The 26,230-nt window shown below is 48.1% G+C and overlaps 1 protein-coding gene across 2 annotated transcripts in view; it reads right to left on the bottom strand.

Annotated features, from left to right (window-relative positions):
• Positions 1–26,230, bottom strand: part of BTBD11 (BTB domain containing 11) — a 300,917-nt gene that overhangs the window by 124,430 nt on the left and 150,257 nt on the right. For both annotated transcript variants that reach the window (XM_040637421.1, XM_040637422.1), the window contains exon 2: positions 2,293–2,442. In XM_040637421.1, coding sequence (XP_040493355.1) covers positions 2,293–2,442 — 150 coding nt within the window. The remainder of the gene's footprint in view (positions 1–2,292; positions 2,443–26,230) is intronic.

The raw sequence follows: 26,230 nt of genomic DNA, 5'->3' as shown, positions 1-26,230 counted from the left end.
GAAGAAAGGGATAAAGAAAGGGGGGTAATCAGAAGGGGGAATGAAGCATGAGAGACTATGGACTCTGAAAAACAAACCAAGGGCCTCAGAGCGGAGGGGGTGGGGGAATGGGATAGACTGGTGATGGGTAGTAAGGAGGGCACGTATTGCATGGTGCACTGGGTGTTATATGCAACTAATGAATCATCGAACTTTACATCAGAAACCAGGGATGTACTGTATGGTGACTAACATAATATAATAAAAAAATATTATTATAAAAAAAGCTATATACTGTATGCAGTATACAGAAAGCTATAAAAAGCAGTGCTTTAAGGAAAAAAATAAATAAAAATATTATTCTGAGGCAGGGTCCATAGGCTTCACCAGACTGTCAAAGGGGTCCATGGAACCCAAAAGTTTAAGAACAATTGTATAGCTGATGGGTAGCTGGAAGACTCTGTGATGGGCAGCATCTTGTGACTTCTGGGTTTGATGAGAATGGATGTGCAATTTCCAAATTCAGTTGCCAGGAAGAAGCTCCCTAATGACCACAGGGCCCACCACAGCCTGAAGCAGCTATGACTTCCCTTTCCAGAGGAGCGCGCTATGTGCTAAATGGAGGATGCCCATCTTGTGTGTATAGGGACTTCCTTTGGGAAGAAGCACAAGTTACCTTCTGGACCCTGACTCCTTTTTATGGCTCAGAATTTTCTAGAATGTCACACCAACTCATACTTCAACATAATCCATCATTTTTGAGATCAATGCTCAGGTCCCATCAGGAACACACAGTCAAGCAATTTGACAATCAATTGAATCATACGTAAATACAATTTTATTTTCTTCTGGTTGGCCAGACTCCGAGGGCACAGCCCTGAATTACAGGGTGCATAAGCATGGCAGATCACTGCTCAAACTTGAGACACCCAACCATCTTGACAATTCCTCCCTTGTCTCCACCTTTCTGCTCCTTTCTCTCTTCCTCTCTCTCCCTGTCCTTCCCCCTTCTCTTCACATCTCCTGAGGACATACTATGTGCCAGGCAGTATTCTTGGCATTGGGGTTACATCAATGAACAAAGCAAATATCTCTACTCTCTGTGAGAATATATTCTAGTAGGGAGAGGTAAGCAATTTAAAAAAAAGAAAAGAGTAAAATACAGAGCGTGGCTAGGTGGAGGGGGAAGGGTAATGACTGTTAACGGCTACCATGTTTCTTGTTGGGGTGATGACAATTGGTGTGCTAAAACTGAGGGTGGTTGATGGTTGGCACACCTCAGTAAATAACTGAAAACCACTGAATTGTACACTTTAAAGAGGTGAACTGTATATAAATTATATCTCAGTGAAACTTCTATTAAAAAAACAAAAATTTAGGGGGAAAGAGGTCTTGGGGGTATTATAATTTTGTTTTTGATTTTAAAGATTTATTTATTTATTTATTTATTTATTTATTTATTTATCTGGGGGGGCAGAGGGAGAGAATCTCAAGCAGACTCCCCTCTGAGTGCAGAGCCCAATGCGGGGCTCATGATCCATGAGATCATGACCCGAGCTGAAACCAAGAGCTGGACACATAACCGATGGAACCACCCAGGTGTCCCTAAAGCGTATTACAATTTTGGGTGAGACTTGAAGGTAATGAGAGGAGTCAGCCATGTGGCTATCTGGAGGAAGAGTGGTTGAGGAAGAGGAAATTGTAAGTGCAAAGGTCCTGAGGCATGCCTGCTTAGTCAAGGAAAAACAAGGGGCCAGGGTGGCTGGAGTTCGGGGCATCTTAGGGGAGAGTGGAAGAGTAAGAGGGATATGTGAGGTGGCCTACAAGCAATTCTGAGGACTTTTGCTTTTCCTGTGGGTCAGATGGAAAGCCAGTGGAGGATTCTGAACAGAGGAAAGATGTGATCTGACATATGCTTTAAGTGGATCTCATTGGAAATCAACAATGAGTGGCTACCATTATAGAGCGTTTACCGTGTGTCAGCCACCACAGCAAACCCTCTTTATGGGCATTGCCCGTTGAATCACCACAATCATACTTTAAATCAGCTACTATTATTTTCTCTATTTTATAGAAAAGGAAACTGAGGCTCAGGAGATGCTAAGAACTTGACCTACAACAGTGACAGTGGCAGGAAGTTTCACCTGCCTGCCTGGCTCCAGAGCCCTTGCCTTCCCTATGGTTATCATGGCAGAGGTCTGCGCACACAGCAGGTGCTCAAGAAAAGCTGTCACCTGGCTGGTGACAAAGCGCTGTCCTGAGGGGAGTGGCAGCTTGGGCACAGAGAGGGCCAGAGAACCAGTGTCCACTTACTCAGTTCCGCAATGCTGCCCACCCGGGTGGCCAACAAGGACTGCTCGATGGTCCTCAACTCTGACTGGCTGAACATGGGCAGCTCCCCCGGCTTGGTCGACCGCTGCGGGTCCCTGTGAAGGTTCAGGCTGTCTGGCAGGCACAGCACTCCTGCGGGTGGTGGGGAGAGACAATGAAAGAGAACGATCGTTAGTTTTCAGTAACCAAAGGAGGGGCGCAAAACCTTGCAGCGCCTCAAACCACACCAGGCTTGGTACCGCAAAGCCAACATGGTGACCAGAGCTCTGAATTCCTTTCAGAAGCGAGGGCGAGCTATTTTAAGAGGTTTCCTCAAGATCCTGACCTGCCGATTTTAAGGAACGTGTGGGCATTCATGCATGCATTGCATTGCCAGAGGACACAGACTAGAACCCCTTCCTCTGGCCTGGCTTCTGTCCAGTACAGATGTCTCCTGAGGAGCCAGTGGTCACTGTCCCATTCTCCCTTCCAGAGGCAGCTGCCACCCCTAGCGTCCCTGAGCAGAGGAAGAGTCTCTGCTGGCCCTCGCTTCTGAGGGCTTGCTTTCTTTGCCCCACGAACTCAACTCTGGGTGGTTGGGCTATTACTTGTGAGACAAAACTCTGGCTTTCTCTGTGGTAGAAGAGTCCCCATGGGCCTTTGAAACTGTGTAGTGAAAACCTATGGGGAAACCTCTGGCATCGAATTATTTCCTCCCTTCCTCGCCCTCCCATGAACATTTAGCAAGAGCCTGAGAACAGCAAGGGAGGTTAGTTAGGAATATTCACGCTTCCCTTGACCACCCAAACCTCCCAAGGCAGAGCCTGCCTTCTTGCTCCTTGACTTGGGGCTTGGCTGATTGACTTGCTTTGGCCAAAAGTATATTAATGCGCGTGACAGAACCGAAGGCCTGAACAGCGTTTGTACCGCTGAATTTGCTCTCTCGTACCTCTGCCGTCACCACAAGAGGAACATTCCCTGGCTTGCCTGTGCATCGAAGGAGGGTGAGGACACACGGAGCAGCTCCGGTGTAGCTCAGAGCTGCCCCACAAAACCAAACACCGATGTGGTGAGCCTTGGAGATAGTGGAGGTTGTCCGGTACCCAGCACGGTGGTGGTGACCGACACAACGAGCAAGTGCGATCACGGAGGACACAGTGAACAAGGCAGGTGGGCACCGCGCTTGCTAGGGGCTGAGGATACAGGGATGGGTAGAACCCACACTCTCCTGGGGCACCTGAGTGGCTCAGCCGGTTGAGCGCCCAACTCTCGGTGTTGGCTCAGGTCGTGATCTCAGGGTCGTGGGACTGAGCCCCACATCAGGCTCTGTCCTTGGTGTGGTGTCTCCTTGGGATTCTCTCCCTCTGCCCCTCCCCCACTTGAATAAATAAATACATCTTAAAAAAAAAAAAAGAGGACACACTCCCTGTCCACAGTGGGCTCACAGTCTAAGCGAAGAAGACTGTTACCACACACCACCATGAAGCCTTATGGTACGTGCCATGTGCTCTACAGTGTGAGAACGGGAGGGATGAAGGGACGTCTTAGCAGGGACCCGAGCAATGAGTAGTCGTCAACACACAGGAAGCATTTATTGAGTGCCTACTCTGTTCTCAACCCTGCAAGGCATTTTGGAGATGCAAAAGCAGCAGAAGACATATTCGAGTAGTGGATAAACTAACCGAGGAGACGAGACTGCCAACGAACAAAAAAAACCCGTGGGAACAATACGATAGTATCAATACACAGGTGCCGAGTGACTTAAGCCAACTGGTAGGGTGAGTGGGGACAGACAGATTGTAGAGGTCAGCAGTTCAAGCCCACTGCTCTCCTTGCTTGAGCCACAAAAGCTCAGCAAACAAAGGGTCCTGCTTTGAAGAGGGGCAGACTTGAGGTGGCACCGGTCACACACAGCTCTTCTGGCCCCTGCTGCCCAGCCACACTGAGCCAGTCACTTACTCCTGGATGTTTCCCATTGACACTGAACAAGATGACGCAGTGGACATGGCCACTGATGATTTGTGGATGAATACCGAGTACATGGATCACCAGTGCAAATAAATGACCACGAGATTCTCATGTTCCTATAATCAGGAAACTGGCCACATAAGTGTCTTTCTAAAATTGTTCTCTATTATTTTTCAAACACTTCGTGAGTCAGAATAAAAATGTATTTTATATCACAGCCCAGGGTACACACACACACACACACACACACACACACACACACACCACTACCACCACCACCGTGTACTTATCGTGTGTTTCATGAAAAAAATTTCACGTAAAATAATACTGATCCTTATGACCTATGATGCATTCTCATTCTTTCTCCTTTTCGCTTCTCTTCTGTCTCGTTAATAAAAATGCTGGTCTGCAGCACTGGAAGTGATTTCACGACCCACTCATGGGTCATGACGAGCAGTTTGAAAAACAGTGTGGACGACACTAGTGCACACCTTGGCATTGACTGGACAACACAGGTTCATCATTCACTGGACACTACCTAGTGCTGCACGAGGCTCCGTGGGGGATGGAGAGATGATTGAGAGGTGATCCCTGCATTTCAGAAATCCTCAGTCTTGCAGGGAAGACAAGACCTTCACAGAAATACCCAACATCCAAGGCGGGCCTCCTGCCTGCCTCCTTTGCCTAAGTAGATGAGTCATCCTCCGGTTCAGTCCAGGCAGGGACACCCTGAGTCATCCTTGCTTCCTCCTGCTTGCTCACCTGCTGAGACCGTTGGTCAGAGGCCAAGTCGAGAAGCCGTTGCCACGGCAACAAATGGTGGTCCAATCCCGCACCGGATGCCCCCGATGTCCCTGACTCTTATTCAGAAATTTACTACCCATGGAGGGCTCCCTGCAGATGGCACCAGATCATCGTGACCCAGTGTGATAAGTGGCCCAAGGATCCAGGGTATGAGGTCCTCTGCTGGGAGAAGGAAGTGGTGGTCTTGGGGCTTCACAGCACAGGAGACCCATAAATGAGCCCTGAACATGGGGGAGGACAAATTTTCTAATTCATTGTCCAAGTGACCCTTACATGTACTCGCAGGCTTCCTTTCTTGGTATTTGCATTATACAGCAAGTTCTAATCTCAGGCGTACATCTGAAACTCTGCTCCCCACATCGGTTGAGGTACAAGCACGTGGGCTGGTCTGGAACCCAGAGCTGCAGTCCTGGATCTGCCACTACCCGCCCATGGCAGGTCACAGGGCCTCTTTGGCCCTCAGTTTTCTCTTCCGTGACATGGAGGTCCTAATAATGGCCTTGTCTCCCTCAAGGGGTTGCTGGGCGTGAGCAGCGAAATGGGAATACTAAAGTATTTCGCATGTGCTGGGCAAATAATAGGGGCTCAACATATGTTAACGAAGATGCAAATCAGTTAATGTGTATAAGCCCAGCTTTGGACTACTTTATGCTTTATCATAAGAATAAATAATTTCCCTTGGAACTTTTCCTCCTTCTTTTAGAGGGCTCTGGAATATAAATGAAAATGTAATTATTCAAAGAAGCTTTGAAAGCTAGATTACTGAGATTTGGAAAATCTATAATTGGTCTATTATGCGAAGATTATATATCGGGGTTTTCTTTCCTTTTTTTCTTTTTGAGGACTCTGTATGGGATATACACAGAAATTGGAGTTCTTTATTTTTTATATAAAAATCAACTAGGTCCCAGAATCATATTTTAGTGTCAGACACAGGCCTGACCTTTGGACTACTCATCAGTTTCCATTACTAGGGCCACGGACAGTCACAGCCTGGTGATTAAGACTCAAGTTCAAAGACAGGGAGAACCAAGGTTCAAATATTATTTCTTCGGACCTGGAGGGAATAATCTCCCTGGGGAGCAGGTGACCATAAGCCACCGTCAACCATGAGTTGTGAAGGGGTCATGGTCTCCCTGAACTTCTCTTCCTTTGGAGTGGCTTGTGCATTTGTCTAAGGGGGAAGTTAATTCGCATTCTCAAAGGGGTCTCTGGGTCCCAAAGATGATGAATTAATGCCTTTGAGTGTCCATACTCCCAGGTCTGTCTGCTCTGGGACAGGCTGTAGGTGGGGCAGCGTGGGCTTGGCAGAACCATGGACTCCAATCCCCCAGCCGCCCCCATGCAACCTGGACAAAGAACTTTCCAGATCCCCAGCTTCCATGTTTGCAAAAAGGGGTTAAAATATGTCCTTCATCGGTTTATTGTGATCACACAAGATAATACGGATATTTAAAGCCTCTGGCCTATAGTAAGCGCCTGCTAACTACCCTGTTCCCACAAATGTGCAGTTTTGTTTATTTAATGTCTGGATTCAAACAGTCTTGAGGATCATCTTTCCAAAATCTTGTGGGACTGGAGACAGACAAACCTTTTGGTTAGGTTGCTTAGAATATAAACTATGAGAACTGCTCCTCTGGGCCAACCACATGGGCATTCCATCTCCAATGGGGACGATCTGGGCTGCACTTCTGCCTCCCTCTCTGCCTCGTTCCTGTATGCACTGGACAGCCCAGCCCCTTGGCAAATATAACGCCCAGCCATCCCTTCTCTCCTCTGAGCTTTTCTCTGAGTCTCCGTTCTATTACTGGACCTGGATGCTATTTACCGACCAAGAGAAAACCCAATAAGACAGCCACCAGCCGTCAGCCGCTCTCCCCTCACTGATGATGGTGACGTCAGTGGTGGAGATCAAGGAGATGATGCTTGTCTTCCTGTCTTGGCATCCAGGACGCAGGCTTGGGTTCTGCCCTGCTTGCCTGGATACAAGAGGGGAGAACAAATTCTCCAAGCCTCGCCTGCCAAGCTAGGCCTTGTTCGCTGCTCAGTTGTCCCCGGAATTTAAAGTAGAGGCTCCTGGCACCAGTACCAGCTTTAAGAAATGGGAAGGAAGCAGCTGGCGTTCAGCAGACCAACCCTTGGACGCGCACCAGTGAGATCTGGCTGGGTTCAGATTCCGGTGCGACTGTACCCCAGCTGTGTGGCACGGGGCTTGTGACTTGGCTCTTCTGAGCCTCCGTTGCTCCCCCTGTAAGATGTCTGACACTATCTACCCCCTAGTGTGGTGGGGAAGCCATAATGGGATAATATATATATGGACAACCTGGCACAGAAAAGGGGGTCAATAAACGTTTGCTAATAATCCGAGGGAAGTTCTTCAAAGCTAAAGATTTAGGTTTTCAATAACATGACGCCAGAAGGCTTTCCTTTATGCTAAATTTATTAAGGAGCAAGAGAGGAAGTTATCAGATTTTTAAAAATATTTGCACAACTGGCTTGGAAACCCCTTCTTGCTTAAGATACTTGGCAGCGGGAAACAAATTCAGGGCTGGCTTGGCGAACCCATTCGTCTGTGACAGGCATACCATACACCAATTAGGATAAACCCAGACCATGGTTCGTTTTCCCTTCATAATGAGTTATATTCAAAGGGAACGTTCTTAGGACTTCTGAAGCCAAACCATCAAAAGAAATAAGAGGTAGAAAACACAACGATGGAGAATTTTCAGAAATGGGTTCAGTATTGGGTCCAGCCGTGGAGCCTGAAGGACTTACGAGGAGTAAGCATGTTGACCTTGAAAGAACATGAAGATACTGATGGATCGACTGCACACACTGAACCCCACAGGCACCAGGACACATTTCTACTTCCTGGTTGGCAGGGGAGACAGAGCCACCCCAACTGAAATGCTACAGGAGACACACGAGGGCAGAGGTATGCACGGGGTCCCACTAGGGAGCCCAGTGGGGGGAGCCCAAGTTGGCCTGGAAGGTTCAGGGGAGCTTAACACTGGGGTTGGGACCCGGGGAAGCAGACACCTTACAGCAGAGTTGAGAGTGTGGAATGTGGAACCCGAATGAATGCTTGGGTTGAATCACAGCTGTGCTATTTCACACCAATGTTGCCGAGGCATGCTGTTTAGCCTCCCTGTGCCTCAGTTTCCTTGTGAAGAGCACAGGAATGGTCAGAGTGCAATCCTCATAGGGTCACTGGATGATCAATAAGTAAACACATGTGAGTCTTGGCCCCTAAAAACAGCTCAAGAAATAGCTCACTATAATAGCTTATTATTATTATTATTATTAGGACATTCCAAGGACGAACAAAGGCCCAAAGGCACATGCTCTGCTAAGAGTGGCTGCAGCTCCGCATCTAAGAGGCAGCAGGATGGGAACAGAGGGTGTAGAAGGAGGGAGGAGCAGCAGGACTGAGAGGCAGAGACCAGAGAGGGCACTGGGCCAAAAAGGGTCTGGACTTAAAAACTAAACCTTTACCTTCTGGCCACTGTGCTTCTCTCTCTTCCCTTTCACAGCCAAAATTCTAGAAAGAGTGGTCTGCACCAACCATCTGCATTTCTTCCTGACCCTCACTGGCTCTATACCTCGTTATCTCCATTTTTTTGCTGAGTGTCCAGCAAGTTCAAGTTTATCCTCCAAGGCCCAATGTAAAAGTCACTTTTGAGATCCCAAGACTCAAAAAGGCTGCAGCCCCTGTTCTTAGGAAGCTCCCAGTCCAGAGAGGGACACCCTGGGACAATAAGGAGACTGGAGCTTACTGGGGCTGGCATGCCTACCGCTGCTCAGCTAGGGACAGGCAGGGACAGGCTAGGCTCACAGAGGAGGAGGTGGCCCAAGGGGACACCATAGGCTGCCCTCCCCCTACGAGCCAGGTGCAGCCAGCTTTCCCTAGCAGCCAGCTCAGGAACAAGGCAGCTAATGAGAATTGGAGTGTGGGTGTGTGAGCCTTGACAGCAGGGCACAGAGGCAGCCACACTGTTATTAAGGCACCGTACGTGCTACGGGGCACACAGAGACTGGGGGGCAATGGGGCAGCTCTAACACTAATAGCATAAATGAGAAAATCGACTGTTACAGGACCATGAAGAAACAAAAGCAAAATACTCTGTTGGGTCGCTCATTCAGTGAGGGTGAGCTGGGCACGCCCTAGGTGCTGGGTGCGCTTCTAGGTACTGGGGACCCTGTAGCCAAATGCTCAAAGCCCTTGCCATCTTGGTACGTTTGTTCCAAACGCATAAGCGGAATATATAGCTGGTTGGGTGGTAAGTGCCGTGGAGAAGGGCAGAGCAGGAAAGGAGGATGGGGATGCTGGGTCTGGGAGCAGGTCACATGGAGAAGGGGGCATTCTAAGAGAGACGTCAAGGAAGTGCGCATGCGAGCCCAGGCAGTATCTCGGGGCAAGAGCAGGCCAGCAGAAGGGCTCCTAAGGGGAAAGGTCCCAAGAGGGGTGGGCCTGTCTTAGTGGAGGAAGGAACAGACGGTGAGGAAGGAGTCGGCAATCAAGCAGGAGAAGGGGCAAGGGCAGTTTCGGTGGAGCCTCATGGGCGACTCTAGACTTCAGTTTTTACTCGGAGTGAGATGGGAGCCACTGCAGGATTCTGAGTAGAGAAGGGATGTGCCCTGAGCTTTTTGGAGGGTCACCCCAGCTTGGGGGTCGGAACAGGCTTAAGAGAATGGCCAGGGCAGAACCGGAGCAGGAACGGTCGAGGTGGTACACAAGTGAATGTCCATACAAATGTGAAGGTAAAGTCAACGAGTTGCTAATTGGGTGTAGGGTGTAAGAGCAAGAGAGGGGCTGAGAGCAGCTCCAACGGTTCTGGTCTATACAACTGCAAGGATGGATTTGCCATTTGCTAAAATGGGGAACACTGTAGGAGGGGTAGGTTTGTGGAAAAGATCAAGAGTTCAGTTTTGGTCCTGTTCAACTTGAGACAGCTGTGGGACACCCCAGTGGAGATGCTGGGCAGGCTTTCTTGCTGTCACTCCCACAACGCAAAGCCTCATCATGTCAGTCCCATGGTGGCTTATGCTCCCCCCCGCCCCCGTCTCTTCTCCCTGTCACTAGACAGCACTATTCAATATCCTTACACGATCACTGGATGCCGCTTTCGCCTTCCCTCCTCTCCCTCTTCCCTCCCATAAAGGGTTCTCCCTTTATTGTGTTATCCTCGCAACTTCCCTCATTGACTTCTGAGCTACATCCCTTTCACAGGGGCGAAGGAGGAGAAGACTCATCTTCCCAGTGTCCTTGTCTCGGTAGTGACAAGTGCCTGGGTCCCTGCAGGGCTTTTGAGTAGCTGCTTTGGTCCCTGACTCCTTCTCCTAAGGGGCATTTTGGACCTCCAGCTAGGTCTTGGATACCTGGGAAATGTCAGAGGTTGGTCAGATTTTAGAGATCATCTTGCCTCCAGAGGACGAACTGTGGCTTCTTGGGAGTTCCCTGAAATACATCTCCCTTGCTCACTATTCAGCAGTGATGCTCGTGGGGAGAGGGTCACATGGTGGTGATAAAACTCAGCGCTGGTGTGACTGACAGGGAAGACGGTGTTCGAATGTTTTAAGTTAAAAATTGGTCTCTGACATGTCAATTAACACACGGCAACAGGCCAGAGTAAAACAACGAGGTGGCGTTTTGGACAATCGAGACTCTCCTGTCTTATACCAAGGCGGCCATGCATCTTCCTCTTGAATACTTACAATGCAAATTCATCCATCAGTCTATCCATTCAACCACCCATTTATCCATCCATCCAAACTCCTGTTTACATAATGGATCACCATTTAATTAATTAAAGGGTAATTAAGTGTTTTTTTGAGTATCTACTATGTGCTACACATTGTGCTAAGCAACGGAGATACAGCAGGAAACAAAACAAAGTAACAGCTCTTGCGGAGCTGAATTTCTTTTTTTTTTTTTTTAATAATATGTTAGTGACCATACCGTACATCATTAGATTTTGATGGAGCTGATTTTCTATTCATCTGTCTACTCATCCATGTACCCCTCCTTCCATCCATCTATCCATCCAACCACCCATCCCGTTTAATTTGCCAGACTGGGATTATAATGAAAAGTAAGACATAGACCTGTCCTTAAGAAATTCATAATCTAATGATATAAGTCCACGTGCTCATGAACGTCACAGGTGCTGTAAGAGAAGCCCGTACGTGCTACCCAGACGACACAAATAGAAATCGGATAGTCCACCTGGGTGGTGTGTCAGGAGAGGTTTCATAGACAAGCTGACCCAGGATCAGTATTGAAAGATGAGCGGCTGTTCACTAGGTGAACTGGACTGGGGGTGAAGGAGAGAAGGGCAAACTAGAGAAACCAGCAAAGACACAGGGGCAGGAAAACTCCTGGTGCGTTGCAGGGACTCTAATAACCTGGGGAGCCGAACAGAAAAGAATCACAGTGAGGGTGTGACCAGGGAGGTGGGTGGAGACTGGATCATGGATGGGCTTGAGTGCCTTGCTGAGGGCCTTACATATCATAAGGAGAGGGGCCGATGAGTTCCAGTGAGGTAACTGATTACTCATTTCTTGCCTCTACGAGGCCAAGACTCATTGTTGGTGTTCTGTCCAGAATAACCATCCAACACCCAGCGACACCCATAGTCAACGGAAGATACGACAGACGCAGAGCGTAACACTCCACTCCGGCTGCCAACAGACCCAGACCAACATGTTGCCCCATATCATTCTTTGCCACTCACATCTGCACTCAGAATGCTGCCTGGGGATCTTTTCTGGATCCATGGATGTCTCAAATTTAACCTCTGGGTTTCCTGGACTCTCAACAGCCACTTGATCCTTCTCCATCTCTGTCCAAGACTCAAGATCTCAATCAGCCCCGTGGTGTGGCTGAGCAGGGCACCCGGCTGGATCTCCGGCTCCCTCTGCACTGTCTTGACAGCGTTCAGCCCAGACTGACCCTTTGCTTAACTTATCAACATGTTGAGATAATGTAGTGAGTTGTAAGTTCACCTCCATGTATCCTCTGTCCCCTCTTCACCACCCTCTCCCATCTTTCACATTCATTTAAAAAATGTGAGCTACTTTCAAATCATTAATTAAAAAACCATACATGCCCATTTCAAAAACTTCAACAGTAAGAAGGGGATAAACTGGTAAACTGAAAGCAACCTCCTTTCCTCTCCTGCAACTAGTCCTCTCCCATAGTCACCACTGTGCTCTGGTGGTTGTGTGAAGTTCCAGAATTTTCTACCCGCTCTCATTTATCGACTTATTCATTCACTCAACAAATATTTACTGGGTCCAAAGAATGTGCAATTTGCAAACAACACAAAGGTGGTGTGAGCAAAACCACACGCAAGTCCTACCCGTACGGAGCTCGGAGCCTGGCTGGGGCAACCAACATCCATCAAGTAATGACACAAATAAACGTACAAGTGCAATGTGTGAAGCGCCATGAGGAAAGAGCCCAAGCGTGTACACCATACCCTAACCATTATGCCAGCTGAAAAACGGTCTCTAATTTAATCTGATCTCAAGTCATTATGAGCAAGACAGTCCTATCACAGTCATTAGCATCTGTTTCCCTTTGTTTGAGAAGTGCTTTTGCCTACCTCTGCCTGGTTTCCGATAGAAATATCAAATTCTTACTGATTTGTACAAGTTCTTTCCACATTAAGGAAATCAGCCCCTTGCCTGACATATGTCATGCACATGTGTTTTCCTAGTTTGTCATCTGCTGTTGAATATTTTTACAGTATTTTTCCAAGTAGAATTGTTTTCCTTCAGCACAGACAAATGTATCACCTTTCTCCCTTTGAGTTCCGGGTTTGGGGTGAGGCGTTTTAAATTTAGGCACAGGTGGTCCTGATTCATTTCTATTTTTCTTCTTTCTTCTCCTTTCTCACCACTCCCCCCTTCTGACAGACTGTATTTTTCAGAGCAGCTTTAAAAGTGCACAGCAAGATTGAGCGTAAGATGCAGAGATTTCCCCATATCCCTATGTCCACTCATGCAGAGCCTCCCCCTTTCTCAACATCTCTCACCAGGGCGGTACATTTGTTAACAACAGGTGAACCTACATCGACACGTCATTATCATTCCAAGTCCACGGTGCACATCGGGGTTCACTCATGCTCTTGCACATTTTATGGGTTTGAACAAATGCATAATGAACGTATCCACCATTATGATGTCAAACAAAGTAGTTTCACTGCCATAAAATTCCTCTGTGCTCCACCTATTCACCCCCCCCTCCAAATTCTTGCCCATCACTGATCTTTTCACTAACTCCACAGTTTTGCCTTTGCCAGAATAATACAGTATTTAGCTTCTTCAGATTGGCTTCTTTCGCTTAATTCCTCCATGTCTTTTCATGGATTGATACTCATTTCTTTTTAGTGCTGAATAATATTCCACTGTCCAGATGTACTGCAGTTTATTTATCCATTCACCTACTGGAAAAAAAAATCTCGGTTGCTTCCAGGTTTCGGAATAAATTGTGAATAAAGCTGCTATTAATAAATAAAGCTGCAGGTTTTATGTGGACATACATTTTCAATTCCTTTGGGTAAATACTAAGGAGATCAATTCCACATTAACTTTGTATCTTGGAACCTTGCCATTATTGCTTAACACTTCAAGAGTTTTTGGTCAGTTCCTTTGGATTTTCTACATAGATGATCACGTCATCTATGAACAAAGAGTTGTACTTCTTCCTTCCCAATCTGTGTAACTTTTATCTCCTTCTCTTGTCTTATTGCACTAGCTAGGACTGCCGGTACAATGCTGAAAATCAATGATGAGAGGGCACATCCTTGCCCTCTTCCTGATCCTAGTAGGAGAGATTCGAGCCTTTCACCATTAAGTGTGATGTAGCTATAGAGTTTTGTAGATATTCTTTTATCAAGTTGAGCAAATTCCCTTCTTTCCTAGTTTACTGAGAGTTTTTATTATGAATAAGTGCTGGATTTTGTCAAGTGATTTTCTGTATCTGTTGATATGGTTCTGTGAGTTTTCTTCTCCAGCCCGTTAACGTGATGGGTTACATTAATTGAGTTTTGAATGTTGTAAGCCTTGCATACCTTGGGTAAATCCCACTTGGTCATGGTGTACAATTCTTTTAATACATTATTAGATTTGATTTGCTAGTATTTGTTGAGGATTTTTTTTAAAAAATCTATGTTCATGAGAGATTCTTGTCTGTAGTTTTCTTGTAATATCTTTGTCTGGTTTTGGTATTAGGGTAATGCTAGACTCGTGGAATGAGTTAGGAAGTATTCTCTCTACTTCTATTTTCTGAGAAAGACTGCAGAGAATTGGTATGATTTCTTCCTTAAATGTTTGGTACATTTCATCAGTGAACACATCTGGCCTGGTGCTTTCCGTTTTGGAAGGCTATCGTTGATTTAATTTCTTTAATAGATATAGTCCTATTCAGATGGTCTATTTCTTCTTGTGTAAATTTTGGTAGACTGGGTCTTTCAAGGTACTGATCCATTTCACCTAGGTTATCAAATTTGTGGGCAGAGAGTTATTCATAGTATTATTCCTTTAACGTCCAAGGAATCTGTAGTGATGTACCCTCTTTCACTGCTAGTATTAGTAATTTCTTTTTTTCTTAGTTAGCCATTAGCCTGGCCAGAGGCTTATCTATTTTACCGACCTTTTCAAAGAACCAGCATTTGTTTTATTGATTTTCTCTATTGATTTCCTGTTTTTAATTTCATTTATGTCAGCTTTGATTCTAATTATGTCTTCTCTTTTGCTTACTTTGGATTAATTTGCTCTTCTTTTTCCAGTTTCCTAATGCAAAAGCTTAGATTATTGATCTTACATCCTTCTTTTCTAACACATGCATTCACTATAATAAATTTCCCTCTAAGCACAGCTTTCTTTGCATCCCACAAATCTTGATAAGTTATGTTTTCTTGTCATGTAGTTAAAAATATTTTTAAAATTTCTTTTGAGAGATCTTCTTTGACCCACATGTTATTTAGAAGTGTGTTACTTAACCCTCAAGTATTTGGGACTTTCCACTTTTCTGTTACTGATTTCTAGTTAATCCCATTGTAGTCTGAGAACATTGTATGATTTTTATTCTTTTAAATTTGTCAAGGTGTGTTTCATGGCCCAGAATGTGGTCCCACTTGGTACACGTTCCATGTGAGCTTGAGAAGAATGTGTGTTCTATTGCTGTTGGGTGAATTAGTTCTTAGATGTCCATTTCTGTCCAGTTAATTGATGATGCTGTTGAGTTCGACTGTGTCCTTACTGCTGGATCTGTTCATTACTGATAGAAAACCTCCATCTATAATAGTAGATTCCTCTATTTCTCCTTGCAGTTCTGTTTTTGCCTTTTGTTTTTTGAAAGGTACGTTGAGGCTATTTTAACTGTTTCTTTCCCATTTTAATTTTAACTCTGCGCCTTAAGTATCTAAGTACGGAACAACTAGTGAGGACGGTCACACTAGAAAGGGAAGGAAGGAGATGATGTGAGTTGGGGTGGTATGGAGGTATATATATCAGATTATGACAACTTCTGGATTATTTGAATATACATTACGTGCTTTGAAAAAATTTTAGCTTTACCCCCTGTTGCCAACACCCTGATTCTACTGTGTCTCACTGGGACGAGCTAGCTAAACATGTGCTGAATTAATGAATGAGTCCTGGGTAGAGTTCTTGATGGGAGAGAAAGATTAAGTAAAAAAAAAAAAAAAAGAAGAAGAAAAAATTAAAGAAAGGTGTTAATGATACATTAGCACCCTATTGAGGATTCCTCCCTGTTAAGAGAAATAAAAGGGGGCTGAAAAATGAATTTCACACCAGCTGTCAGAGCATTTTATGCCAAGGACAAATATTCACAGATTTGCTATCCCCGGGATGTCTAGAAAGTACTTCCAGGTAATTGTGAGGGTACCTTCTACGGTGGAAGCCCACGCACTTGGCAGCCTTTCAACTAGAAATCTCTTTCCAAGGGAGCTTCTGCAGAGTAAGAGCGTGAAGATCATTTATATTCATAACGAAGGCCCCCAAGGCCTGTAAGATCCTGAATCACCCCAGAAAGATTAAATCATGTTCAACCAAGCTTTAGTGTTAAGTATATCTAATTGTATCCTAAGTCTTCCAAGACTGATTATCTTTAATTAAACAGCCTGGTGACTACAGACATATCACTTCTTTGATATGATACAGTGAGGAACTAGTCAGGAGGATGTTTAATAAGTTGAAATACCCTATGGCTGACCACATGGAACGACGGTGTGTGTGTGTGTGTGCGCGTGTGAGAGTGTGTGCGTGTTTACAGGCATAGAGGAGATCAGGCCAACAGTTGGAGATCTGGCTAACTGCTGCTGTTAACATCGTGTAGATGTTAATGGCACATAAAAGCATAAATCTGCCATCTGCAGCCATGCATGTGTACGCTGATATAAATAACTAATAGGGCTTTCACAATCCATCCAAAAGACAAAGATTTCTAAATTGGCTTTTAAAAACATTAGAATCCCATTAGGCCAAATTCAGCAGCCGATTACTGAGCACAATAAACCACCAGAGGACTCTAAATTCTCCTTTGTTGCCGCTGTTAAAAGGTACTGCACTTTCAAGGAGGCCACAGGCCCCTGGGGAAGTGAGCACACAGTTCTTGCTGGCGAAGAGGGGCCCCGTCCAGCTATCCGTCTGAATGAGGATGTTTCTGGAGAGCTGCCTGCTCCTAGCACCTGGTCTGGCAGGTCGATCAAGGAATATGTGAAGCCGCCCAGATTTCACTCAAGTAGCCCGGATGTATCCTCTCACCTGTATTTATTATGGTCCCTTCCCCTCAATAAGTCTTTTTGCACATTTTCCTCCCTCCCTGCCCCCCCCCCCCGACTTCTACCATATTCACTACATCTTTTACTTTTGTGTTCTGATGCTCTGACATCTGGGGCCTGGCTGATGCTGGAGGGTCTGCCCCTCCCTGGGTTTTGCCAGTTCTTCACAGCAAACAACTTGCCAATGAGGGTGCTTTTCAAATGGGAACCCACCCATCCAGGGCCCACACTCCTTATTAATCAGGCTCTCAAGCTCCAGGTCACTATCCCCCTGCCCTAATCACCGCAGGGCCAGGTACTAGACAACCAGGGACAGTCTCGTGTGCCCCAGAGCCCACTGAAAGGACTCCAACCAGTCAGTCCTAAATCTGCTTACCCTGCCTCACCAGCTCCTTCCAGCAGAAACCACAATAAAGGCTTCTTTGCCCGCATTCCCCCTTTCCCTCTGCCTCCTGACCTGTCCTCGTGCCTCCTTGTGCGCACGTCCCACCCCTTCTCTTGGGAACCGAGAGTCACAACCTATCTTTCCAAACTCTCTCTCCTGATCTGTTGACCTTACTGGAGCTCAGATTTCCTATCAATTAACTGTGTTTTTAAACACCCCACCCCGTGGGATTTTAAGGCCATAGATACACTGTGTGCTTACACTGCGGCCCTTTGGAACATCACAAACCAGAGTAATGCTCAAGCCTTATTTTGCTCCACCACGAACCAATTTTCACCCCCCGGGCACTACACTGCCCTCCCTGTAAACCTGTGAGGTCACTAACCCTTGCTGCACATGAGAACAGCTTGGGGAGTTTTAGAGGGTACCTATACCTGGTCCCCACCCCAGACCAATTAAACCAGAGTCTCTGGGGACAGAGACCAAACACTGTTTCTTTGTTTTTGTTTTGAAAGCATTCTCCTGCCTATCCCATAACATAATAAAAACTATTATAAAAAATAAATAAAAATAAAGCATTCTCCTGGGTGATTCTAATCCGCATCCAGGCTGAGAACCTCTGAGTTCAGTCAAATCACCATTGCTGCCCCACCCCCACCGAGCCTGCCCCTCTCCTCTTACCACATCTACCTTTACACCTGAGAAGAGCCATGGGGGGAAAAAACCAAATGACTCAGAGCTCCATGGCATTTCACACTCTGAACGCTCTATCCCATCTGATTGCAGGAATATGGTGTTTCAGTGTAGACATGTGCTACACAATTGTTAGAGCCACTGGCGGTAGGTTGAATGGTGGCCCCCAAAAGATCTGTGTCCTAACCCTGGAACAGCTGGCATGTGATCGTATTTGTTAAAAGGGTCTTGCAGATGGAATGAAGGATCGCAAGATGAGCTCATGTTGAACTTAGGGTGGGCCCTAAATCCAATGACATGTGTTCCTTTTAGAGAAAGGCAGAGGGGGGTCGGAGACACAGAGACACGCTGAGAAGGAGGCAGACACTGGAGCGATGGGCCTACAAGCGAAGGAACGGCAAGGGCTGCTGGCAGCCACCAGAAGTTGGCAGGGGCACGGCGCAGAGTGACCCTCGGAGCCTCCAGTACGAGCTAACCCTGCAGGCACCTTGATTTCAGACTTCTGGCCTCCAGAACGGGATAGAAGGCATTTCTGTTGTTTTACACCTCCTGGTTGGTGATGGTTTACTTAATGCACTGATTTCTCTGTGATTTCAAATCTCTTTCTGCTTAGAGCAAAGTCTTCGAGCTCATGACCACCTTTCTCCATTTCAATAACTTTCAATGGCTCCCCTCTGCCTGGAGGATAAAATGGAAAGTTCTTAGCCAGGCATTTAAACACCTCTGCGATCTTTACCCTACCTAGCTGTCCAACCAAATGTCATAGGGCTTCTAAAGTGACAGAGGGACTCACTTCCCTTGCTGTGGCTTCCCACCTCCACGCCTCTGCTCACGAGGTTCCTCCCATCTAGAATGCCTTCCCCTTGGCTTTTTACAGGGAGCGATTCTACCTGACTTCAAGGCACAGCTCAAATGTGACTTCCTTCAGCAAGCTGCCCCAGATTTCCCCAAAGGGCTAGGATCCCTCTTCTTCCCACAGCAGGGTGCCTGGTGGAACTTCCACACCCACTGAGTGTTGTGTCAAGATAATAACACTGATGAAAAACAATAGTTAAGATTTTTGTGGCACTTACTATGAGCCAGGCTTTAAGCATTATACATGTATTAATTATTTTAATCTTTACAACACCCCTTTGCAGTTGGCATTATTATTATTAAAGATTAGACTAAGGCGTGTGTGCACGTGTGCGCGCGCACACACACACACACTTTCACCCTCTGTATGTATATACATATAAGTATACATATCTACATATACACACACATTTATAGCTGTCCATCCATTCATTTAGTGTGTGTGTGTGTGTGTGTGTGCGCGCACACATGCGTGTAATCAAAATGTCTTCTAGGGGGCGTCTGGATGGCTCAGTCGGTTAAGCATCAGACTCTTGATTTTGGCTCAGGTCACAGTCTCATGGGTTGTGAGATTGAGCCCCGCATCGGGCTCTGCATTCAGCAGGGAGTCTGCTCGAGATTCTCTCTCTCCCTCGCCCTGTGCCCCTCCCCCTGCTAGCGCATGAGCGTGCTATCTCTCTCTAAATAAAATCTTTTTTAAAAATGCCTTCTAGTGCAAAGATTTGTGCCACATAGAAAAACGACACACTTTCTGCCAAGGAGGAGTTTCTTGACAGATATGAATACTCATTTTGAAAATTTGTGTTTTGTTGTTTAGAACTGTGAGTCATGAAATCATGGGCGTTGAAAGCTGGGAGGGCTGAGACACCACGAGGTCCAGCCCCAGCCCCGTGTCAGCACAAATATTTTCTGAGTGTCTGTTAGGTGCTAGACCCTTGGCATGAGAGATGGTGGAGCCATGGTGGCTCATGCTGAGAATTTACCGCTAAACTCATCGTTTTGGAGATGAGAAAACAAAGGTTTTTTTTTTTTTTTAAAGATTTTATTTATTTATTTGACAGAGATAGAGACAGCCAACGAGAGAGGGAACACAAGCAGGGGGAGTGGGAGAGGAAGAAGCAGGCTCATAGCAGAAGAGCCCGATGTGGGGCTCGATCCCACAACGCGGAGATCACGCCCTGAGCCGAAGGCAGACGCCCAACCGCTGTGCCACCCAGGCGCCCCGAGAAAACAAAGGTTTAATCAGAGAGGTTAAGTACCTTTCCTGAGGTCACACTAACTTGGTTTAATCTCATTTCTGGGTAATAGAAAGCCACTTCCAGTTCCAGGCATGAATTACCAATTTTGAAAGAATTGGAATGCCATCCTGTATTCCTAACGCTGTGCAGTAGGCAAGGGAATGGTCCCCCAAGATGTTCACATCCTAATCCCCTGAACCTGTAGATGTTAAGTTACAAGGGGGTTGGCAGGTGGGGCATTAAAGCAACAGATGGAACTGAGGTTGATCATGAGCTGACTTCAAGATAAGGAGATTGTCCTGGACTATCTGGTGGGCCCAGTGTAGTCACGAGGGTCCTTCAAATGGGAAAGAGGCAGGCAGAAGAGCCAGTGTGGCAGTGATGCAGTGTGAGACAGACCCAACTGGCCACAGCTGCTCTTGAAGATGGAAAGGGCCACCAGCCAAGGAAAGTGGGCAGCCTCTAGACGCTGGAAAATGCAAGAAAAGGGACTCTCCCCTAGAGCCTCCGGAAGGGAACACAGCCCTGCCGACACCTTAATTCTAGCTCAGCGAGACTTGGTTTGGACTCGGGCCTCCAGAACCGGAAGAGAGTAAGTTACGTTGTGTCTCCTAAGCTTGTGGTGATTTGTCACGGCGTCCACAGGAGACGCAGGCTCCCTACAATTAGGCTGAGCCTTACAAAGCTCCTCAGGGGGCCTGATGGAGCTGTTCTGGAGTGAGCATCGCTTATCTTTCTAGAAGCCCAGACATCTAATATCACGTAAATCTTAGGATCTGTGTTCAGTCAGGACACCTCCAACAGCCTTTGACTTTTCCCCCTGTAGGTAAATTCTAGAGTTTAATGCAGAAATAGAGATGACCAAAGAATGCCATTTTTCATAACTTTCTTTCTCAGTTCTTCCAGACACATCTCTCTTGGCCTCTAGGTCGCTGTCTCTGTCATTTTATTTTTAGAAACAGTCTTGGTGTTTGTTCCTTGCTGCCCATTGAAGAAATGTCTTTTCGGGGGCCCGTGTTGCTCTCCACGGCCCCAGCCTCCTCTCATTTCCCAGTTTCTGTGTCTGAGACAGTCTTCTGCTTTGGGGATGTGCTTCAGACTCCAGGCCCTCCTGACGTGGCGGGAAACAAGAGGGGTTTACGGAACGGGGCCAGGCTCCATTTTCTGGCATGAGGAGGGGGAATCACTCCTGCCCACTGAGGCCAGAGAGCTGAGGTGGGACCGAGCCACTTTCAAGACAAGGAAGGATGCATCCGCTGTCTCAGGAGAGGGAGGTGGGCAACGAAGGGCTTCTCTGGGGGCTCAGAGAATCAGAGCATCAATTGTCTGACACCAAGAACTGTTCCTCCTGGGAACATGAGTGACTGTGAGAAATGCCTCATCACTCATCATTCAACAAAATGTTCACTGAAAGTCTTTTTAGTGCCAGATTCTGTGCAGGGGACATAGATGGTGATGGTGATCATAGTGACGGCGGCGGTGCTGTTGCTGGTGGTGGTGCTTGGAGGTCACGATGACAGTGCCGATGGTGATGGTGCTGATGGTGTCTGACAGTCATGATGCTGCTGATGGTGATGGTGATAACGGTGATGGTGCTGATGGTGGTGGTGATGGTGATGGTGTCTGACAGTCATGATGCTGCTGATGGTGATGGTGATGATGGTGATGATGGTGCTGATGGTAATGGTGATGATGGTGGTGGTGATGATGATGGTGTCTGACAGTCATGATGCTGCTGATGGGGATGATGATGGTGCTGATGGTAATGGTGATGATGATGGTGGTGATGGTGATGATGGTGTCTGACAGTCATGATGCTGCTGATGGGGATGATGATGGTGGTGGTGGTGTCTGACAGTCATGATGATGCTGATGGGGATGATGATGGTGCTGATGGTGTCTGACAGTCATGATGATGCTGATGGGATGATGATGGTGGTGGTGGTAGTGGTGCTAATGGTGCCGATGGTCATGGTGACAGTGCTGATGGGGATGCTTCTGTTGACGATGATGGGAGAGAACACCCAGTGGGTACCAGGCACTGTTCTAAGTACTTGCCATATACTCACACATTTTGTGTCTTCAGGCGGCAGGCATGAAATACTTGCTGGAGGGATGAGTAGAGGATGACTTGGTCCTACCACCCTAAGCTCACAACGAGGGGCAGGGACATGTGGCGCAGAATGAAGGGAAGACGGGAGAGGGGAAACAAATAGAAACACCAACGAGACACAGTAAGACGGAGCAGTGGTCAGGCATACAGGCTCTAGAGCCAGACTTCCCGGGTCTAAATCCAGGCTCTGCTACCTATTGACTCTGTTAACCCTCTGGGAAAATCGAGAAGCCTCTCTGTGCCTGCTTCCTCAACCCTAAGGTGGGGGTGGTAGGAACGTCATGGGCTGTGGGATACGTGTCTACACCGAACAGCCTATGGCACACAGCAGAGGCTCAGTAACCCGTGTTCCTTGTCACCCGCTCAGCAGAATTCACCAAAGCGACTCGGAAGCAGACTTGGTTGCGTCAGGTTCCTATCTGGCTTCTCCCCAAGACCAGTTTTCAGCATCTATGTGGGAGTCTTTCCCATCCTGGACACTGCAATGCCCACTTCTGATTCAATTTGGTTTCCTGTTTTGCATCTTGGTCTCTCCCCCCGCCAAAGAAGGACTTCGTGTGACATCTGAGCTGAGACTTTAGGAATGTGCCATTTTAAAAAGGGGAGGCATTATTAAAAGAGGAGGAGGGGACTGGTCCAGCTAGAGGGAGAAAGGGGGGTAGGAGGGGTCTGCTCCTGGTGGAAATTCTGGGCAGCGGGCTGTGCCCGAGGATAAGGCAGGAGAGTGGGGGGCAGGAGGCAGAACTACATATGAAAAGCCTTGACCGCCACCAGAACATTTGAGAAGGTCCATGGGAGACCGTTAAAGTTTCCAAAGCTTTATAAACTTGTAGTTGTTATGGACGTCCTAGAGGGTGGTGTTTAGCCTCAGTCCCGCCCCAGTGGAGGTTGCAGCCCTAATGGAATTAAGAGCGGCAGTAATAACCGTAGGAGCATCAGCACTGCAGTAGTACTAACGGCAGCACTGTGGGGACTGAGTCACCAGCACCGTCGTTCTTACAATTCACTGTCGTCCGTACTTGCTATGTGTCATTCTAAATATACGGGGTTTTATCTCACGGGATGCACACAAGAACCAGAGGACATCCCTACTGTTCGTATCCCCATTTTACAGATGCGAAAACAGAGTCAGGGAAGAGCGATGTGACCTGGGCAAAGCTGCACCGGAACCCAGACACCCAGGACGCGGGCACAGTGAGAGGCTGCCTTGGCTTGCCCGCTGGGAAGCGGGTACCTCATGAGGCAGCATCAGCTGAACAGAGGAAGGGCTTCTCCAAAGTTCAGGGAGCACTCATGGAGGAGAGGCCCCGAGAGGTGACTGTGGGGTCCTGGCAGAGCCGTGGAGGTGGTCACTGAGGGGGCTGCCAGTCCTCGCCTCTCTGAGGCCCACCTGGCCTCTGCCAGAGATGGGGCCCCGGGATGGCTGCGCTCTGTTCTAGTCATACCCAGGCCAGGCCTATGATTAGCACGCGGGGTCCCAGGAGCCCCCTCTGCAGGCCTCGCGCCAGCTGCCTGGCCATCATCCCCAGGGTGTGGGGGGCAGGCTGGGCCTCAGGTCTGGTGTACCTGCAGAGCACAGAGCAGAGGAGCCGGTCTAAGTGGGCCTGACCTCCCCCCGAGGCTGGACACCGGCCAAGTGGTCCAGCAGGAGGCGATGACTAAGGCAAAATGTAATTACCCCAACTGCAATTTAGCTCTGCAAAACACGTCACCTCCCCCTTCCCAGTTACCGAGGGGGAGGGGGTGGCGTTCCTGAGGAGAGCTGGAAGTACACACAAACCTCAGGTCCCAAATGCTTCTGAGAGAGGACCCTCGGGCAGGTGGGGGTCCTGGCTGCCCCCTGCCTTCCCCTGGGTCCTGAGAAGTGACTGCCAGCCTGCTCCGTATCTGTTTGTCTCCCTGGCTCTGTTAGTGACAGCTCCCCTGTGTCCCCCATGATTCCCCGGCAGGAGATAGAGCTTAAAAGGCCTGTTCTGCAGGCTCCAGGGGGACTGCGATGCCATCTTTCCGTGCCTTGATTAAGAATGATCCCGGGGCCCTGCTGTAGGAGAGGCTGACTCCCCTGACAGAGCCCGAGACAGGAGACGGGGAGCGACAGTGCAGAACGAGGGCCTCCACAGGAAATGGAGGTGCTGCCTGGGGACGGCTGCTCAAGCCTGAGGGAGGTGGCACGGGGAGCGGGAGGCCCGTGGGGAATAACGTGGTATTCTAGAATCCTGGGGGAGGGGCCCAGGCTTTCAAAGCTTGCAGAAGAAGAACATTAAAGAGAGGGAGGGGCAGGTCTCCTCAGGCCTCTGGTGGACGCTCCAGTGACCTCTTGGCTCCTGGCCCCTGTGAGGTCGAGCCTTAGAGCTGGGGCCCCTCGGCTTCCTGGCTACACCCAGCCTAGGGTGGAGAGTCTTCTGGCCCCTGGGCTTTGGCCAGCTGGCTGTGGGGCTCCCTCTGATTGCTGGTCAGCTCCTTATCCCTGACTTTCCCAGACACTTCACCAGCGACTCTGCTCGATACCCTTTGGACAAGTCCTGCCTTTTCGGCCCAGCCCCTGAGACCACGGAAAGGAGGGACCTGGCAGGACTCATTTGTAGGCCCAGGATCCCAAGATGCCTAGTGCTTCCCCGGGAATCTCACAGTGCTTCCCAGATCTCTTTTGCTTCCAACCAAACCCGGGATTCAATGCTTAAGAGGCTCCCGCACAGTCCATGTGCCTGGAGCCGAAGGGAACTGGGCTCCTATCTGTGGTCTTGTCTTTCTTCCTTTTTCCCTTTGTTTCTTTTAGAGATTTATTTACTTATTTGAGAGAAGGGGGCAGAGGCAGAGAATCTCAAGCAAACTCCCGGCTGAGTGCAGAGCCCAACGCGGGGCTCCATCCCACGACCCTGAGATCATGACCTGAGCCGAAAACAAGAGTCAGACGCTTAACTGACTGAGCCACCCAGACACCGCTGCCCTCTATTCTTAATTACTGTGTGGCTTTGGACAAGTCACTGGACCCCTCTGAGCCTCGATTCCTACATTGTAAAATGTGGATAATAGCTCCCTTTGCAGGCTTGTTGCGAAGTCTGAGAAGGCAACGTGCTGTCTCACTTTCCCAGGGCTGTCATAACAAAGTACCACAAACTTACTGGCTTCACCAACACATTCACTGTCTCATCATTCTAGAGGCTGGACATCTGGGATCGAAGCGCTCGCAGGGTTGGTTCCCTCTGGGAGCAGTGACAGAGAATCTGTCCCACGCTTCTCCCTGAGCTCCGGGTGATTTGCTGGTGATCCTTGGCATTCTTGGAGTGGAGAAATCATCGCCCCAATCTGCCTTCCTCTGCACATCTGCAATCCCTGTGTGCACTGGCATCTGTGTCCCAACGCCCCCTTTTTTACAAGGATGCCAGTCCTGTTGGATTAGCAGCCCACCCCACTCCAGAATCACCTCATCTGAGCTAACTACATCTGCAACGAACCTATCTCCAAATAAGGCCACCTTCTCAAGTCCTGGGGGGTTAGGACTTTTGAAGGGACACAATTCAAACCATAACCCACGTGTAAAGATCCCAAGCATTGGAAAAAGTGCTTAAGAAAAGCCAGACCCTTTTCCTTCCCCATAAAAGAGGAGCTAGCCTCAGGGGCTGAGAGAAGTTTCCAGCATTCTGGGGCTGCTTTGGCGAGGATGCAAGTTCTATTTGGTGGGGAAATGCTGGCCCACAAGTGCTGTCAGGGGTCTGTCTTCATGCTCTGGCCTGCCCTTCCCATTAGGGATGTCTTGCCCCAGAGAACACCTCCTTGTTCCACGCTGAGGCTGCCGTCCACGGGACGACTGCACCCGCCCAGACGGCAAAGGGACAGGGAGAGGCCAATGCCACCTCGGGCTTCCCTGCAGGGACCCTGCGTTGGGAGACCCAAAGAGCTCCCTCAGGCCCCTGGTTATTCCTCTGGGCTGGAGCTTGGCCTGTTCCCTCTATTTTCTGTCAGGGAAGAGAATTCTTTTCTCTGCTGCTCAGTCCTGGGGAAGCAGAGCTCATCTCTCCAGCCCTGGGGGTTAGCCTGCTTCCTGTTTCTCTAATATCATTTTGATCTTAACAGC

The sequence above is a fragment of the Ursus maritimus genome, unplaced genomic scaffold (assembly GCF_017311325.1).
Source record: "Ursus maritimus isolate PB19 unplaced genomic scaffold, ASM1731132v1 scaffold_21, whole genome shotgun sequence".
Classification (NCBI taxonomy): Eukaryota; Metazoa; Chordata; class Mammalia; order Carnivora; family Ursidae; genus Ursus; species Ursus maritimus.
This window is presented reverse-complemented; position numbering and strand designations above follow the sequence as displayed.